Genomic DNA, 20,188 nt, shown 5'->3' with positions numbered 1-20,188 from the left:
ATATTATTATTATTTTTTTAAATTTTTTTATTTTTTTATTTTATTTATTTATTTTTTTTTTTTTGCTTTGTTTCGACTTTGTTTAAAGTAAATACATCATACTGGGCAATATCTGTTTTCTTATGTGCTCTTTTACAGACTGGAAAGACACCCATTCCTAATTTTGAAAAAAACTTTCTAATCATTTTTTATTATTTACTGATATTTATTCCAAACTGATACTATGTACAGTGACAAGAAACCCCTAGAACACATTTTGGGTGAGTCTGTGGGGTAGTCCACTCTTTAAAAAAAAAGCTACATTTGCAATAAATCTACATTTTCGCAGTTGAGGTGTATCAAATCTCCTCATGTTACATACCCATGCACACCAAGAGCGATTATGATGGGTGATTATGAAGATTATGATCGTTTAGGACATAGTTATGCGGAGTTGATACGAAGTGCTGCCACCTGGCATTTCGTGCATCGGAAGTGGTTTGCAAATGGCGGTTGTGTTGAAAGTCTAAACATTGCTGCCAAGGTAAACAATCAGTGATTTTTGCATATTTTACATAATAGATGCTGTTTGCATTATGGGCATTATGCGAAGTTATGATGGGTTGTTGGCAGGAAAGCGATATGGTTCAACTTGTGGAATGATTAGTAGCATTATAGCACAACTTAGTTTGTCTATTTACTGGTATATACATGTACCGTAGTAACTTTTTATGCATTCTGTTGTGTTGAGTATATCAGAAAAAAATCAAACTGATCAGGAAAATATATATTATACATATTACACCCAAAGTGTCCTCACTTTTCAGCCAAAAACCTGTGTCCAGCTCATCAAATTAACTATACTTAGCATCGTTCAATTTTCACGTTTTTTTTTCATTAGATTGCACGTTTTCTAAACTTTTAAATGGTATAAATTGCACAGCGCTAAAAGAGAGATTTGAAAGGGATGTCATAAATATTATGCGACCTGTGAGCAGGCCAGTCACAGCTTTGCCAGCACTGCAGCTGGACAGTGGCCACTGGCACATTGTGATATACATGTACCTAGTTGTGTTGATTTCACATGTTCATTTATTTATAATTGTGAATATCTAGAGCCACAGTCCTCTGTCTAGGTCGGTACTGCAATATGTAGTACTAGAACTTAAATTTATATTTAAAATTTTCAGTCTCTAACAACAGTGCTTTTACAGGTAATTAAAATATGCTGTGCTAGTATTTTCTGTCATTGAGTTTTGCATGCTAGAAAAAATTTACTGGGACTAGGGCAGTGCATAATACTCTACATGTATAAACCTCTTCTTTCTTAGTGGTTGAGGTAAAGTGTCTGTGTTGATATCAAGAGTGGTGGCAGTGCTGTAATGGCAGAGTCTGGGGATAAAGAAAACCAGTCCCTGCAGGAGATGCAAGTGGAACAAGATGATGCCAGCATGAGTCAGAAAGCAGTGCAGCCTGAGAAAATGCTGAAAGGGAGCCCTGAAAAATTGAAAACTTCACCTCAGAAGAAAAAGAAGAAGAAAAACACCCCAAAGAAACAGATTTCTGACAGCACTGAGAAAGGTAAGTTTAGCAGCATTAAACATCTGATGTTTTATTATGGAAATTTCTTTGATAAAGATAAACAAAAACTGAAAATAATAACAGTGTCTTCCATTAGCATCTGACTATGTTTTCTGATTTAGAAACTCCTACAGAAGGTGGAGCTGCAGCAGCAAATACAGAAGGTGAAGGAGCCAGAGAAGTAGAAGGCCATGAAGCATCTACAGAATTGTCAAAGGCAGCAGAATCTGTTGAAGAGATCGGAGATGCAGGTATAAATTGGAGTTGATTAGAAGTATTATAAAGTATTTCATCATCATTGTAATGAAATAAAGATTGCAATTATCATTTCACTCATTTTCAATTGATTTTCTTTGAATTAAATTCAAAATGTCAGATATATTTGTAGTTGTGATAAAACCATGAAACTCTGAACAGGAAACAAAAACAATCAAGGCCTTTTTACTAATGCTCTATAGTTGGTATACTCTTCAAAATCTGACTAGTACCAGTTTCTAGTCATTGAATATACTGTTAAGGATGCAAATTGATTTCCAGAAGTCTTAAACTTGGGTAACCTGGCAGATCTTGATGGTCCAGGAAGAAACCGTTTATTTGAGAGGGGCAGGCAGTATGAAGACAATGGTAAAGCACAGCTGGCTTTGAAGTGTTACCTAGGCTGTTTGACTGGCCTGGAGGAGGGGAGCGGGTTCACATACTTACCACAGTGTCTCCATAGTGTAAGTCAGTAATGGTATATAATTTCATGGTAAAACAGAGCTTTAAACTGGTCATGGGGCCGCCAGAGTGACAGGTCTTGGTAGAGCACTGATTTCTTATCAGAATAGTTAAACATGTATTAACATCGCCAGCATTGCTTGAAGATATTGTTGATTTACATACCATTTATACTAGTATTTACTATGAAAATTTGTCAGTTGAACTTTCTATTCAAGGACCTCACTTATCCATTATTTTTTCCTCATTTTAGGTGGCTGATGTTTATTTTAAAAAAGAAGAATGTATCCTTATTAATGTAAATAGCAGAAAGCCATTTGTAGTATGAAGACCTTTAACAGTTTGAAAATTCCCATATGGATGTTTGTTGTAAATAAAAAAAAAATTCTGTTTACTGTTATCCTTCCTCAACTCTAAGCAGATGAAAAAGCTATTCAGTTTATACAAGCAGAGAAAATGTACTATGAGAGTGCCTTAATTGACACCATGGGGCTGGAGAAGAGGGTTGGTAAGTGTACATTGCAAAATCACATTGTTCTGTTGTTTTTTGTAGACACCAAGATTTTTTGTAAGTACTAAGAAAAATATCAGTCTTAGGAATGCTTTAAGTTTCATTTGCAACACATTAAAATGCTGTTAAAAAGTTAGTTATTCGGTCAATGGTTTTTTAAAATATTGATTATTTTGAAATTACAAGTTTGTGTGGTTATGGATACTTCCAGATAGTTCAATTGTTTATTGGTAAGGGGCTTCTTTAATCCTGTGATTTATTGGTACAAACATAATTTAAGATGTTGGTTCAGTGGCAGTTGGCATTCAAATACTAAGGACAGCAGGTACCAATGCACCTTTATACAAAGATACATTCAGCTTGTGCTGACACGCCCGTTTTGTTTAGTGCAGTAGGGCATGTGTTGTGTAGTGACATATAGAAATGTCTCTCTTAAAGATGCATATGAAGTCAATTTTTTGCCACAAAAACCAACAAGCACATAGGTTCAAATAGTATAACTAAGGGAATTACCAAAAGTCATCGATCAATATTACCCAAAAATGATATTTGAACGGATTTTCTTGCTAGCTTTCTATGCTGTGTATACATGGGGCAGAAAAGTAGGTCACATAAGTTGGTTAAATTTCTGACCAAAAATTTAAAGAAAGGAGCAGTCTAAAACTCTTTTATGGCTGATCAAGTGATTTATTCAGGTTATCCCTTGGCATGTCGACGATGATATTGCCTATATTTGATTTGTATAAGAAACTAGTAGAAGTGGTTTATATGTGTTACTGGGAATCCACACTCCGCCGATGCTCAGTTCATATGTACCTTTAACATACTTTATCTACTGTCTTTCTGTGTTTAGAGGACAGAAAGAAGGAGAAAGAGTCGGGAGATACCTCACCGCCTGACACTGGAGAAGAAAGCCTTGATGCTTTGAGAGCCACAGAATATGAAGAGTTGTCAAAACTGTGTCTGGAGAGAGATCAGTACGTATGGGCTGGTTACCGTGTTTCTTACTTAACAAGGGAATTTTTAATAAGAGATAATGATTTACAATTTCTGTTTTGAATTAAATATGATGTTGAAAAGAGATTTCAAAGATGTCAAGCAAACTGTTGTTTGAATACTTTTTTGAGCAGTCTTGTCATTTTGCAGGCCAAGGCTAGCTTTGGATTACATTGCCAAGGTAACACATATAAGATTACTCTAGAAATGCCCACAGTATCATGTTCTGTGTAAAGAAAGATTAAGAAAATTAGACCCATTAATGAATATGTAATATGTGTAAAATCAAATCCTGGTGAATGTCAAATGAAGAGAGTTTATATACTGAAGATTAAAATAGAGAGCTAAGATTTTCAATTCTTAATGTAGATGGTTTCCAAAGGAAAAGATACAAATACTTAGTATGGTGTTTAGAACTCTTTAACAAGTTTCATTATCTGCTTCATGGCATTATAAATAATTTGATAAGTAACGTTTGTTGTTCACCGTTTCCCATAGGCAACCAAGCTGAGGCAGCAGGTATTTGGGGAGCAGCATCCCATCACTGTGAAAAGTTTAGATTTCTTCACTGTTGTCTATGCAGAGGTTGGAAAGCAGCAGTATAAAGGTAAGTTTTCTGGGGGTGGATTGATTTGGATGACAGTAATTCACTGAAGTAATTATTTGAATTGAATTTACCAAGCATGTTTACAGAAACATGATTTAGTCCAAAAACAGTTTGATTATTTGTATCTGAAAGTTTGATAACAAGTGACAAATTTTCAAATTTATCAGGGGTGGATTTAGGCCATCTTCTGGGTCTTCCAGAAGACTGTCAGATTTTCAAGTTTACATTGACGAGTATTGATTTTTTCTGTCGGAAGACGGTCAAAAATGGAAGAAAAGTAACTTTGGAAGACCGTCAGAAAATATCTCTGAATCCGCCCCTGAATATAGATATCCAAACTACATAATTGTTACATCAAGCCTCCTATCCTAATGAACTCGTTTATGTTTCACCCAGAATCTCTGCAGAAGCACACTGACAGGACAGTGTCGCCAGGTGAGGGCGGAGATGCAGATCCCACTCCTATTTCAGAGCCAGCTTCAATATTGAGACGAAGGAAATTCACTACTGGTACGTTTTTACAATTGTTTTTACCACTTCACCAATATTTTCTTACATTGACTTAATTTCTTTACAATCTGGTGCTTTATAAACTGATATGATAGATATTATAAAAGTATATCACTGTCACACAATGTCTCTGTTCTTCTATTTTACAAGAGACAAAGATGCAATGGTTAATATTTGGTATGAACAAAATAACAACTACTGTGTCTTAACAGATTCCAATCTGGCAGAAAAACTCAAAAGAGAAGTTAGTTTTGAGGAAATGAGAAGAAGGGACAAGGAAGATGGTAATTTGATTATTTTATTTTAGTTAGTTAGTTAGTTAGTTAGTTAGTTAGTTAGTTAGTTATTAACTTTTCCACAATTTTATGCATTTACATTTACTCTTTGATATATACAAAATTAAGATGATTAAACTCGAGATTAATTGATTGTTGCTAGAATTTCCCCATGGTACCTGTTGCCCCAGAATTGTCCCAGAATTTATCCATGCGAAAATATTGACAACTGTAATTGTCAGTTTTACTTTCTGTTTCAGAGGAGTGGATCTCTATGACTCTGTTATGGATATTCTTAGGAGTATTAAGTATTATGCTTGTGGTACTTCTCACCACTCTTTACTGCAGTCTCACAGAGAGATCTTCCACATGTTCGGCTATCAAAGGCAATATTTACTATGCCTACATGAAGATAAAATACACATATTATTACTATACAAGCACTAAGGATTTCCACATGGAGCCACCAGACAGATATCAAAGCTGACGGAAATGTTTTGAGTCTCATAGCTATGATTACGAAAAAAACTAAAATCTAGAATTCAGAATTCAGCAGATCTGGGCTTCTGACTATTGTCAACAAAATGGAGTTATTTAAATTTTCTGCCTACAGAAATGGGGAAAAACGAACTAGAATTACACCAGTGTCTAATTTTGCTGTTGAAACCTATAATCAGTAGCAGAATACAATTTGGAAATCAATTTTTTTTTTCTTAAAAACTTGATTTGATCATATTTCTTTATGCTGTATCCTCTTGCCTTGCCCTTGGTTATTATTTCTCTTCAAATGATCTCATTCACTGATGATTTACATTGCACTTAATGAAACAAAATTACTCTTTCAACTATATTTCCTTGCTTTGAACAATCTTAATTTGATTTCTTTAGAATTATTCCTTTTAGACTCATTATTGAGACAACTAAAGATGACTGAATACATTCCATTTATTTTTAATATGGATAAGGGTTAATTAGGGGGACCTGGTTATTGTTGCAGATAATGTAGAACTGAAATTGCACATTGTATCATGACTTTAAATGAAAGGGGTTTACCCAGCATGTTTTTCATTTACATTTATCACCTAGCTGTTATTCAAAACTGTAGAGTTATGACTTGCAGCATTTTAACTGTTATTTTTGTATGTTGTATATGTAACTTCAAAGGTTGTAGAGAAAAGGTTGAATCATGAAGGCTATAGCAGGTGTAAGCATACTTCATGACATTTGCAATGAATATTTGAAGAAGAGAACTGAAATAGCTTATCTGGGCAGGACTGATGGATATCACCCTCTTAACAGTTCAATATAGATATGACATTGCAGGCCAAGCCAACTCGGGTCAATTGGTAGATAAGGGAAAAAGGGAATGAAATAGATAAAAGGTTTGGTATGAAACTTGTTAATTTAATTGCTCTCAAAATGTCAAAATATGACACCAAAGTGGTATTCTCTAGAGTACATTTACATGTAGTGGGTTTCCCTATTAATGCATTAATCAAATTCTGTCTCTCCTGTCAGTGTAATGGTTATACCAAAGATTAATAGAGGTAGTATTCTTTGGAGAATGTTGACCAAAGCATTATTACAGCTGTGGCTCTGGTGGAACGGTCTGTGTGAAAACTCTGAAGTGCCTCCATGGTGGTAGTCGATGTAAATGTATTTACTGAAAGAATAATCACTTTGAATTTTGTGAAAAAAAAAAAAAAACATTGTTTCTAACCTTTCATTTTAATTTCAATACTGTTGTACACTAGTAGATTTCATAGTGCTGGGATCTGTACTTAATATATTTTACATTTCCTTTATTCAAAGGTCATTCTTTTAAGAATATTTTAAAGGTTTTACTTTGGTACTGTTCAGTTATAAGGTTTTCCATTTTGGAATCTGTTTTGAAATTTAACACTTGCACAGATATATTTACTTTTTGTAAGCTTTAACTTAAAACTTCACTTCAGTACTTTTCCCTCATATATTTTGTAATTTATATATACAGAAGTTGTTTAGGTTTACTAGTAATTTTATACAAATGAATTGCTTTTTGTTTTATTTTGAAGATTACTTACCACTGATAACATTCCTGATGGAATACAATTTACATTTGTATGATTATGTCATATCTTATCAGTATTTAGGCATTACTTTTTCTTCATTTATTTATTATAATTTTATTATCATAGATTGTCTCTGTCCTGTTTTAGTCTGCAATAGAAATGTATCCAAATACAGTGGTTCATTACATTTATATCACCCTAATTCAACCATGACATTGTATTGAAACATTTCATCCTGAACCATGCAGGCTGACTGTAAAAATTGATGCTTACAATCTCAGTGTTACTTCACAATAATTTCATTATTATTTTTTATTATTGTAAGTAAACACCATCATTATGGCTAGACTAACCTGTTACTAAAGCAGTTTGATATGACGAAAATACCATGTTCACCTTACAAACAGCTTTCGATATATACATGCTCTTATAAATTCCACTTAATGTTACTTTCAGTGTTTATTGCGTGGGTTTTGAATGGGGAACAATATGTTATCACTTGAAAGTCCTCAAGTGTAAGTATAAAAATGTCAACATTAGCCATGTGTCATACAGTCCTCCTATCTTAATCTGCAACTCTATCACGCACGAAAAAAAAAGGGTATATTTTATTTGTGGCAACTGCTCTACTTCCAAACCTTCCACCTTCATAAAATCAGAATTTTATTGGATAGTTCTTTTTTTCTGTGAAATATTTAATTAGATTAAGCCAGATTTTTTAATCTTACGTAAGTCTGCACTATGTGGAGCCATAGTCAATCAACTCAGGAGACCCACTCGCAGACACGTTTTTCAACTGTAAGACGTCATTAAAGACATTTTAGATAAAACAAGAAGCAATTGGGTTCTGGACCTGAATATAAATAGAAGACCAACAAATAACTTACCTCATCCTGTGGATGTGTAATCCTGATATCAAGATTAAGAGTGACATTATTTTGATTTATAATAATGTTCTTTTAAATGGCATTTCACGTTTCATCACATTTTATGTTGAACCCAGCTTTGGAAATGGGTAGAAATGAGGCAAAAACAGGAAATGAGGGGCAGATAGATAAATAGAAAGATGGGTACATATATGAATAAACACAAACACAAGTTTTTAAACTACCACAGAACTGCCTCTTTATTTATTGTATAATTTCAGAGAGCAACTATTACAGCAACCACTGAGCACCTAAACAGTGCAGTGGTATAACAAGCTAATGTGCAATAGTCACAAATAGTACAACCGTTTGTATAGTCTTTTGTCTATAAAAATAACATCACTGCAATAGTACCACCCACCAATATCACTATAATTCCATCCATTGTCTACAATTTTAATTGTCCAGTATGCATGGAGAGATGCACTTACTGTACAGATAACATGCAATGTGATGAGAAAGACTGCAAGAATTGAGGTTTATGATGATTGCGCTGAAAAATGATCAAATTTAAAAGTGCAACATTATACCAATCCTGCTGCCAGTCAAACTGAGCAGAAAATTCAAAAATTGCATCTCATTAATAAATGTTTTGACATTTTTAGTATCCATGTGGGATATATGATAAGGTAATGGGATAAGCCCTCAGCTGACAGTGTATATCGCTGGGATGGGGACTCCCTAGTTATGGCAGTGAAAACATAAAGCATTACATGCAAATATAAAATTAAGTTACACACTGCCACTTCAAATGGATTAACTGGGCATAATACATTAAAATGCAGTTATATACAATCACAAGTACTCAAAATCAATCGTGCTACATACTACACACTAAATGCTTGTTCCAAGCCTAAAATTGAGGTAAAGCAACACTTCATCATCTGTAAATTACAAATCTTTTTTTGTGTTTTTGTAAAAGGTACTGTTCATTGACACATTATAATAGCAAGTTTACAATAAAACAATGTAAGAGAAGTCCAACTATAAAAAAGCTGCTGTTCTATAAATATAACAATAACAAACAACATAACAAGAAGTATGATAAACATGGCTTTCAGTACAGACAACAAACACTATGCAATGGCCTGCTGCATCTGCACAAGACCAACACCTTTAGTCACTTTAACAATTGCACGATTTTTCTCTTATGCCCTTCTTCTTTACAACAAAACTCCCAACAATCCATAAGTATCACTTAGTTCATCTCATTATATATCACTTAGTTCACCTATCATGATTAAATCCACTAAAGACCAGCTTCTTAGATGAAAGGCCTTTGGCAGGGCAGAAATGAAATCAGTGCTAAAACGACTATCATTGTAACTATAATGATATATGCAATAATGAGGTATCATGCTTTGAGTACAGTTAAGCAAGCCACTAACAGATGGGGAAGACAGGCTGTGGTACACAGACCTTGTCAACACTGGCAGTACTTTACAAAAACACAGGTATGTTGTACAACACACAACTAATATCATTTTCAGTATATGGGGGAGGTATAATTTTGAAATTTGTTGGAAAGAAATTGTACACATTACATAAGATACATAAAATGAATGGCAAAATAATTCAAAAGGTAATTACTTATGTACTGAAAAAAGGTTTCAATGACTCAATGTGCCCTTTGATTGCTACCAGTATCATTCATTTTACAGGTCAGTACATAGCCAGAGCATGTATGCCTCCTTTCATTTCTAAATGAGCATGTGTTCTAATATATCCGAGAAAAATTGCAGCAAATTATTTCAAGAGAAACTGAAACTCATGATTATTTGAAGCTGACTCCTGTGATTTTTCTATTTACAAGCTCTTTCATTGTCACATCTTTTTAAATCCCCTCCCCCCTTTATAAAATGGTGTCCTGTTTTGAGTCCTAGTTCCCTGAATAAGAAATATCAGTTGTATTTAACTAATTTTACCTCTTGTCCATGGGGCCTCATAATGGGCAGTCAGAGCAGTTCTGAATGATTGTCTTAGTACTTAGCAAATAAGAATCAAAGCAACCAGCAGAGGTTGCTCCTACCATGATTGTTAACTTCCATCATGTCATTATCTCACAGGTACATGTGTTTCCTTTTTACTGGTGCCCTTGCCCTTGGCAAATTCAGGCTTAAAGTAATTTAAGAATTGTTTTGGAGATACATTTATGTTTACAAATAAGGGGTAATAACAAATAAAAAATCATATAACAAGTAATGCTTAACAACTTCCTAATTACAAGCAAATATTATTAATATCCATCTGCTGTCAGTCCCACAAGCACGCATGCCTGTTAGCTTTTATGAAAACGCCAATATAATTGCACCATTACCAAGGCCAAAGTGGCACAGATAATTATATGATGTTTGGCCATAATAAAAGATAATAATATAATATCAGATAGAACTGTGGCTAAGTTTCTGTGAGATGACATTCAAAGAAAACTGTGATTGTTCTTTTAAAGGTAATTCTCATTTTTGTTTCAAACAATTTAGTTGATTTGTAGAAAATCTTTCTTTTCTATGATTAACAGGTTCCTAAAGTTCAGTCCAAGACTTTCAAAACAGAACTGCATACAATGACTAAAGATTTTCAATATATCATCAACTTGACATATATTTTCAAGGGTCTTTGCTTCAGTAGTTTTGTCCACTACACTTCACTGAGATTTCCTCAAGTGAAAACAAAGAGTTCAGTGGAAAATTCTTGTTTTTAATTAATAGCCACCTTCCACTTGATTAGTTTCCAAACTGAGAAAATATCATGGGACAGGACTGACCAAAAGTGTTTGATTAGGGTTAATAATCTTGATTTTTTTCAGCAATGGCAGTTAAGCTGACGTGTATATTTCCCACCCAATTAAGGAATGGATCATATCACCAAAATAACATAATTGTTTCTTTTTTCAGTTACCCAATTAATATGAAAATGTCATGTGGGTGAGAGGTTTCTTTTAAGTGTCACTGATTAGACTGGAATGTCATGTTAATGTGATCCTCCTACTCTAACAAGACTTGGCAATCCATAACTGTATTTCAAACACAACCTTCAAAACATCTACAAGGAAAATTAAGGCTAATACAGTGCTCACTGATTATAATGCTGAAATTCTAAAATACTGCGGCTTATAAAAAAGTATAAACAAAACCACTTTACATGAAAATTAGCATCTACAGAGCATGCTGCATGTACAAGCAACGGAAAATTACTTTAGATAAAAACACTATAAAACAAGAACTATTTTGTACAACAAACAGAAATACCTCCAATTATAAATGATGCCGTTGTGAACAAATTTACAAGAACTCAAAAATAATGAAAATCAAAAACTAGCAAGTTGGTAATATAATCATAACAGAGTAATTAAATGTTTTCTTCCTGTTTGGACTGAACTACACCTTAGCTGTTCCTAGTGTTACCAAACTGGACTTAAGATGCTTTGTCACTTTACTTAAATATTTACATAGAAACATGAGGCTACTTGCTCAGAAACAGACTACAAAGTATACAAAGTATCTCTCCCAATCCATTCATGAAATCATAGGAAATCTCATTGAAATCTATGAAACTTTGTTGGTGCCGAGTATCATAACAGAGAAAATAATAGAGAAATGTTTTCTGTGCTCTGGCAGTACTCAGTGTCGTCCTGGCTCAACCATAACCTAATGGACATAACTGTTTGTGCTTTCCCACCAAAACATCAGACCATGACCCATGGGTCTATGATACCATAAAATTAACATATTTATTTAACCTGTGCTGCCATAGTACCACTGTATGATGTGTCACCATTTCTACCAAATCCACATACACTTAAAAGTAATACAAATATGGTGCTCAAAGTAAATATGACAAAAAGCACAGGTAAAGTATCCCAATCTCTAACACAAGCTCATGTGTACGTATAGCCCTCTAAAATACCAAGATGGCAGGTATAATCCAGATATACCATAACACATATGTACCATGGTGCCAAGCTGAGGTACCATCTGCACAGATGGAACCAAACTGGTGCAGTATATGTTACCATGGTAGCGTGGGCTCATAGAAGAGCATCATATTACCACAGTACTACCAAGTACCACAACTATTAATACCACAACATCAACACGGGCTATGTGCATGATCAAGAATCCATTTCAAGAGGTGATAGATTCCTGATGTTATGTAAACATCTGATACATCAAAAAATATACTGTAGAATCATCTATCAGTGCCAGAAAATATTCATCAGTTCTTTGAAATATTTGACATAAACATCAAAGTGTCCTGGTGACACGATGTAATGTTTACCTAATGGTATCATGATAAATCCCCCCTGCATGTTGCCACGATGAAGTGAAAAGTGTAAAACCATATCTCACTGCTAACATGTAGACTTCTGTAACATCATTAATGTAATGTACTATGATGTATGTTATTCATTTTGTTTATCTGCACAGTCCTGCTAATACATCAAGCTGATTGCAATATGTTTTTACGTAAATTGCACCCAACAAAAAGACATCATTCAAGCCAAAGTCTACAATTAGTCTGTCCAAATCCAGTTTGGAAACATTCAAGGCAGCATCCTCCATACCAGCATACAGTTTCACTAAAGAATGTTTATATGATGCTATATATATATATACGTGACATTACTAAACATACTTGAAATATAAGACTAATGACACTGACAGGGTTTACTATGGTTGTGGATGTAATACAGTTATAGCAGCACATGAAAATGTACTATGACTACTTTTAACAAAATGAAAGACCTATCAAAACTTACTAGGTGCATGGACAATCTTTTTTATAGTTACATTAGGTCCTCACATTCTCTAAACACAGATACAGTTTTTCTTTAAATTTGTAAGTGTAAAATACATTTGCTGCCTAGTTAGATTTATCTTTTTTTATGGCACCAGTTGTTGTATCTTCCACTGAGAGACACATATCGCTCTATTCTTAAAGAGCTACTAGTACCACAGACATCATTGCCACACATATACACAGAGATTATATATTATATATAACATGCTAATAAAACATGATAGCTATAATGAATCATCTCTATAAAAAGTTTTTCTTCTGCTCTTCACACTTTTAGCGCCATATGAAATGTATAAATCCCACACAGCACCATAGATGTCTCCACTGTAGTTTTCTGTAGTCCAGTCTCCATGGTCCTATTCCTGGCAAAACAATATAACCTGGACTGTTGCTTCCAAAGTTTTCTGTTAAGTACATATCTATTACCATTTATATCGATATATCTGTTTTAATACAATCCCAAAGCACTGCATTGCAACCATGCATTCCCATATATATATATATACTAATCTGCCTATGTATTCAATGAAAATGAAGAAAAATTTAATCACAATAATTGTAACAGTTATAACAACAGCAGTGAAGGTTACCCTGGTAACCGTGCATCTACTCAGCATCCAGCATTTCTAGAAAGAGTTTGTGAAGAGGAACTCTGCCATCTTTTTTAACACTCCACCAGTATTGCTTGCCGTAGTACTTTATCTGGCTGAGGAGTGGCAAACATAGGAGGAGGTTCCCAACTCTCCTTGGATCCCCAGGGTGGTAAGTCTTACTGTACTGAAGCAGAGCATCATGGTACTTGTTCCGCCATTCTTCTACTGAACTTACATCTTCAATATTTGCATCTGGAAATATTGTTTTGAATGGTTAAAGAGTAAAGTAAAATATAAATGGTTTTATATGTCAATTGATATTTTTATTTATTTCACACACACAAAAAAAGCCTCGTTACACTGTTTTTTTGTTTTTTTTGGTAGAAATGTATTGGTGAGATATAATGCCAGATGTGAAAAGGATCCTGGTAGATACAGCACTTATCCAATAGTGCCTTGTTTATGGGAATGCAATTTTTCATAGTGCACCTTTCTCCTTATCAGTGAAAAAACACTGTAATGTAAAGCAACACATTGAGTTGGGGTAAGTTATGTTACTTTAATTACATTAAATTATATGATATGATATAATGATCCGATGATTTATATTTAAACACGAGAACATAAAGATATAACACTGAGAAGAAGCCTGGTATCTTCTAGTACTTCTTAAAATGACAACAAGATACCACAAAACAATGCAATTATGCTGCCTAATGAAGCACCACTAATTCCGTCATTTTTTAGTCAAACATAATCCCTTTTTTCATGAAAGCACAAACTTAATTTGAAACTTGTAACCTGAATATCTGTATGTGGTTTGACGTGTGAATCATGGACAAATGACTGTGGATAACCACACATAGGTTGGTCTTTGTCCATGACAGTAAGCTCTAGGGGAACTTTCAAAAAAGCTGACATCTGAGTCAGACCCCAGACTTTTATCTTTGTTCTGTCTACTTGGCTAATCCACTTATTGGCATTCCCTCCGACCTCTCTCTTTCTTTTCTCCCTATCCAGTTTCCAGTTCACTATCTGCATTTTTGGTGTACATGCTTTGGAAACATTTTTTAATTGATCTAAGATGCATCTGACCTATCACTGATCATTCCTTATAACATTCAAAAATAATATGACCAACAGCTTCCAGTTGATATAAAGAGCATATAAATACTTTCAAAATTGAATGTAGTTTTCATGCTATCAAAGTAATTCATGTTTGACTTTAAGGAGGAGACTTTTTTCTTTAAATGGAATAATTGCTTACTGAAGTACCATAAGTGAGAAATTATTACACAATCAACATAAACAACCTTATGATGATCAAAATACAGAAACTTTTTGTGAAAAGGGGGCAAGCATTTTTTCTTTTGCATCCATTTCTATAAATGTGACACTCCATAAAAAAAAATCACTAACAAAATGCTGTACACTAGCTTAGACTCTTGGTATTACATTAATGAGCTATTAAATACTCGACTCAAACAAGACCATATCAAAGTACCGGTACTGAATATTCATGATTTCACAGAAAGGTCATGCCAAGTCTTCCCAGGCACTGTGCTATGTGAAAATATCCAGTAACCAAATATCAGGACAACCTGCACTTTTTGTACCATTTAACTGTAAAGGAGAACTAAACTGCATGAGAAAAAATTCAACATGCTTTAAGCTCTAATATGATTCAAGACTAGAAACATGCATAGAAATGTACAATTTCAAATAAATGTAATTATATCTATAATAATTTTGATTTCAGACCAAACGTGCAAAAAACGTAACACATCTATGTAAATAGGTGGTTTTGCAGTTTTGCAGAGCATCGGGACATCTTATCTGTGATGTGGTGGTGGTCCGTGCCTGCCTACACACACATGGTAAACCAACCCCTAGCATACGTGTACGTGTTTGACCTGAGCTCTCTCTCCGTGTGCTGGTCAAACAGAGGTCAAGAGTTCATTTAAGTTCAAACGTGGTCAAAATATCTGAGAAAATATACTAACATTTGGGTCTTTTGCAACCTCACAAAAATTCCTTTTTGCAGAACTAATTGCAGTAATATTTTGGTCACGCCATAGTTTAGTCCCTTTATTAATAATTTCTGATTACCATTTGATTATATGGTCAATTAGTTGAAGTAAAATAAAAAAATGGGTTTCCATCATAAATAGCTGCCTTTACTAATCAAATATCAATCAACCTGTATATTGCATTTGTAATTTGACCTTGTTAATGGGCCTCTTACTACTCATGATGGAAGAGATATGGCAAGTATGATTTATTCAGACAAAAATTCTATAGTGAAAAAAAAGCAAGCAAATTTATTAGTATTTAGATGCAGTTTTTATATTTAGGATATATAGAGCAATTTCAGCTCAAAAATAAATTTATTTACCAACACTCTTTAGTTTTAAGCTTAGCATAACACTTCCTGTGTCCTACATATATAATTTCTTTAATTTTTCAGCTTATCTTTTTAAATATGTCATGCCCCTTTGTACCTTCCTTTTACTTAATTGTCCAACCATGGTGGCAGTAAATTTCATTGCAAAAACTGTTTTCTGTTTTACACTTATTCAATTACTCTCATATATGTAGAGGTTTCTTTCAGCATCAAATCACCATAGTTTATTACACTGCGACTGACTTTCAACTGCTTCCTTTTTTATCATGTGCAGCTTCGGTTAAGTTGATCAAAAACACTTTTTCACAATAAATTCATTAACCATGCAAGAAGCCATTAGTAAGGTAATGCTGCCCAAACATTTCATTGTCAGTTTAAGTTAAATTGAAACACTGGATCCATAGTCTGTTCTAAGAAAATGAATTGCAATTCAATTTACTTGAATGTAGCAAGTGATTCAACAAGTAGTCATAGAGGTGATCTGTCTAATACAACAGTCAGATATAGACTCTGCTGGTATTTGCAAGTTTCTAAAGATGGTGACATGGTACAACACTGTGTTCTGTGCACAATGTCCTGCAATACACCTTTGGTACAAATTACAAAAGTAATATACTGGCTATATCTCATTATTTATGCATAAAGGAAGCATGCAAAAAAAGCTGCGCTTTCTAAATCATTACAGTTTTGATTGTCAGACATCTATCAACCTTTACTACAGGTAACTTCAAAGAGAATAATATTAATGACTCCTGTAATGGCAACTTATTCTGGGTAATTATTTCAAATACATTATGTATGTTGGAACTTCTGTCATAAAATGTATAAATGATGGACGATAGCCCAAGTTATTTGAACACCTGCCCTGAACTGCAGCTCATAGCAGTAACCACATTTCATAAATGGAAACCAGTATAAAGTACTCTCTGGCAAGTGACTTTAAATTAAATCACTGAACTACAGTACAGAAATGGACTGTAACCATTTCCAAGTCCAGTATCTCTTACTCAAAACTTTCCAGAGAGCCAGTCATGGATTACTTGTAAATGTATGTAGCATAAGTCAAAGTACAATTATTCTTTTGAAAATACCATAATATATCATGGATTAATACTGGTGCAGCCCATATTTTGATTTGTGACTGATAAGACTTATAAGCATGTATGCACTTATTTGAACTGCATTTCTCATACTATCTTCAAGAAAATATATCAATGAAATCATGACTGCACTTGTTATTCAAACCCTTAATTGCCATGACATCAAACTGGTTTGTTTATTGGGCACTAGTCTCCATAGTTTTATGTTTCTAGGAAAACAACCTGATAACATAATACCACACATTGTTTGTGCCCTGTACAGTACAACTGGTATTCTATACCAGACAGTACAACTGTAACTGAACACTGCTTTCTACAGCTTTTCTCCACTGCTTGTAACCAGCATGAGATGGGATGTCATAAAAATTAAAAGACAATGGCTACAATGCCATATTTTGGTACATTATCTTTAAAAAGGTATACAAAAAGCAGAGCAGATAAGTTCCTACTGGTAAAAGATACAACTGGCATTACCTATACCTTACTGGTACATTCTGGTCAGGAAACAAAACCATACCGATGAGTCTTATTTTTTATAGCTATTCTTTAAAGATGCAATCATGCATTCCACAGTATTGTAACTGTTGTGACAGTGTTATTGGAAATTACCTGGGCCAGCCATTTGAAATCTTTATGATTGAGACAACCTTGTTTAACTTGATGGATAGTTTCACACAAGAGAGAGAATCAAATGAATGTTTGGTAATTATAAGACAGCAATTAGACAACAATAACTTTTTTTCAGGTAAGACAAGCAGAATAACTAACATTGTTGAGTAAATGATATTATCCTTGGAATATTACAATGTCACAGATTGTCAGCCCCCCCTCCCCCCACATGTCCCCTTATAGTTGATATTCAACCCACTGCATGGGTAAAGCACAGTCATGCCTGGATACTCACATACAATGTATCTTCATACAATGATAGCTATTTAGGCACTCAAGGCAGCAATTGCTATTCATGTTGCCATATTCACCATAAAAATTCTTTCAATCTGAAGGTAGAAAAGGCCATCACCTTTATCACATGGCTTACAAGAGAGGATAGCAAGCTGCTCACCTCCAGTTGCTAATGAGTCTGTAACTGGCATCATTCTGAACTCTACAGGATGTCAAAGATGCTCACCTATCATTTTTGTGGTCTTATTTATACCTTACTCAGTTAAGATGGTAGGGGGAAGGAATCGGAGAGAAATATCACAATCAGGTCTTTACAAAAAAAAAAAAAAAAATGGTGTCTAAGATTTCAAAAAATATTTTTTGTTGACAGACTTTCAATGTACTTCTGTTCACTGATGAGTTCACAAGCTAAACCTAACACTGTAGAGCTCATACATCACTTAGGTGAGCTGATAACAGAATGGTTTTAACCTGGAGATGATGTATAAGTTGGTATACATATTTGAACTTTTCCCTTCAAATAACCACTGTCTTTTCAGGTGAGCACTTCTGACTGATATCTGTCAACCCAAGCTACCAAATAAGCCTCATTATATCCAGCCACAAATGTTTCATAAGCTCATAAGAATACCTTTGATATGGCGTCTTTGGAGCAAACTGGTAACAGTGTCACAGTAAACCTAACGTATCAAACTATGCACCCTTAGCTTTGGTGGTGCCATACAGAATCAGTCAAAAAAGATGTTTTCTGTAGTTACTACAACTCAACCTCAATAAAGAAAGAAAAAGAAAGAAAAAAGAAAAAAAAGAGGAATCACAGTACAAAATGAAGAAAATCTCTGCATGATATACAAAATATCAAGATCTGCAAAATGGTAATATAAATCCAACATCCAACTGGTTACTTGTTATATTGCTAAAGATATAGGCAATATCATTTATTGCAGTTGTTAAAAGGGTCTGTCACATACATCAAGGTGGCAATATATTTCTTGGGAAAAATCAGATACATAAAGGGAACCACTAGAGAGCCAGGCACACAGGCAATTGCATAAAAACTCAATTACTTTAAAACACTGTTATGCATAATCTATAATTTCTTAGTGTTATAAATCAAAATCTTAATTGATAGAATCCTTAATATATCAAACTGATTGGATACCATATAGTGGAAAGTGTCTTTATTTCCCACGAGAGATGGAGGCCTGAATGTAGATGCCAATAATGGGTTAAATGCATTAGGTTGCCAGATTATCTCACCTCGCAAGGTAGTCCAACCATCTAAAACGTAAACCCTTGAAACAGATAGCACATTTTTCTCCATAATGATGAGCAACATGGTCACAATTTAAGGTTTTTAATTCATCGTCTCTTCTTATGATTGAAATGGACTACAACACAAGTGCAAGAATGATACATGTGGGCAATTAGCACCTAATTAATATAGCAGTGGCTATCTTTAGTTTTGCTTTTTTGAATTATGTGAACAGCCTTGAAAAGGAGACTTTGACATATAGCAGAAGGTCATACAAACCACACTTGACTAAAAATGTTCCTTGCTCTCCAAAACATGTAAGTCTAATCAATCAAACCTATATCAGAACAACAGACACCTGGAAGTAGATAACCTCCATACAAAAATGTGCTCAAAGACCTTTACTGAAAACACCATTTTTTCTCGAATTATAATTTCTGAAGACACGCATGTATTTCCCTTGATGAAATGTAAAGGGCACATTCAAAGAAAAATGCACAATTTTCACTTATCTAATAAAAATGCTTTTTTTTTTTTTTTTGCATATATTGTTTAATGTTATGAATCAGGGGATTCTAAATCAAACCTCAAACATTCACATAAAACTGAACAGAACATTTGTACAACACAACATATAATGTCAGCCATTCCTGTGAAATCACTATAAAAGGGTAGATCACATCAGAGAATCAAGCATCAAATGCTGCACCTTATTTATATTTAACATCTCTCATTACACACATTTTCCTAACAACTTGTTGGCATTTTTTAGTACATCCAGGCCACAAGCAATAACGGTCAATATCCTATGTCTGAAGTTTCACCTGGATTCCCTTTAAAGTTAATGGTCAGTGTTTGAACAGATAAATCTCCCAGTGCACAGTGCCAGTTAATGTGGTCAACTGTAACCTTTAACGGCCTTCATCACCTTTTAGTGAACTTTAAAACCAATCGGTCAATTGAGGTAACTACTCCCTTGT

At 34.1% G+C, this 20,188-nt stretch overlaps 2 protein-coding genes across 6 annotated transcripts in view; one reads left to right on the top strand and one right to left on the bottom strand.

Moving 5' to 3' along the window:
- Nucleotides 1-391: 391 nt before the first annotated feature.
- On the top strand, nucleotides 392-7,676 carry LOC106155754 (uncharacterized). 4 transcript variants are annotated; one of them, XM_087006048.1, is made up of 12 exons: nucleotides 392-523; nucleotides 1,311-1,560; nucleotides 1,683-1,811; nucleotides 2,098-2,279; nucleotides 2,531-2,561; nucleotides 2,699-2,785; nucleotides 3,642-3,765; nucleotides 3,935-3,965; nucleotides 4,283-4,391; nucleotides 4,788-4,901; nucleotides 5,114-5,185; nucleotides 5,437-7,676. In XM_087006048.1, the coding sequence occupies exons 2-12, from the start codon at nucleotides 1,362-1,364 to the stop codon at nucleotides 5,661-5,663; spliced, it is 1,305 nt and encodes a 434-aa protein (XP_086862174.1). In that variant the 5' UTR covers nucleotides 392-523; nucleotides 1,311-1,361; the 3' UTR covers nucleotides 5,664-7,676. The 4 variants fall into 4 exon arrangements, with proteins under 4 accessions (XP_086862174.1, XP_086862176.1, XP_086862177.1 ...); XM_087006049.1 differs by having other exon boundaries at nucleotides 479-525; nucleotides 1,315-1,560; XM_087006050.1 differs by lacking the exon at nucleotides 5,114-5,185.
- A 650-nt stretch (nucleotides 7,677-8,326) lies between these two features.
- LOC106173618 (estrogen-related receptor gamma) overlaps nucleotides 8,327-20,188 on the bottom strand; it is a 33,623-nt gene continuing 21,761 nt past the window's right edge. For both annotated transcript variants that reach the window (XM_024077121.2, XM_087006052.1), the window contains exon 7: nucleotides 8,327-13,798. In XM_024077121.2, coding sequence (XP_023932889.2) covers nucleotides 13,560-13,798 — 239 coding nt within the window. In that variant the 3' untranslated portion in view covers nucleotides 8,327-13,559. The remainder of the gene's footprint in view (nucleotides 13,799-20,188) is intronic.

Source organism: Lingula anatina, chromosome 2, assembly GCF_051362555.1.
Source record: "Lingula anatina isolate TDL-2025a chromosome 2, LinAna3.0, whole genome shotgun sequence".
Lineage (NCBI taxonomy): Eukaryota > Metazoa > Brachiopoda > Lingulata > Lingulida > Lingulidae > Lingula > Lingula anatina.
Note: the sequence above shows the minus strand (reverse complement) of the source record. Positions and strands in the feature narration are given on the sequence as shown.

Coding starts and splice junctions, on each gene's coding strand:
- LOC106155754 (XM_087006048.1), top strand. CDS start 1,362: ATGGCAGAGTCTGGGGATAAAGAAAACCAGTCCCTGCAGGAGATGCAA. Junction 4,392..4,787: donor TGGAAAGCAGCAGTATAAAG/GTAAGTTTTCTG, acceptor TGTTTCACCCAG/AATCTCTGCAGAAGCACACT. Junction 4,902..5,113: donor ACGAAGGAAATTCACTACTG/GTACGTTTTTAC, acceptor GTGTCTTAACAG/ATTCCAATCTGGCAGAAAAA.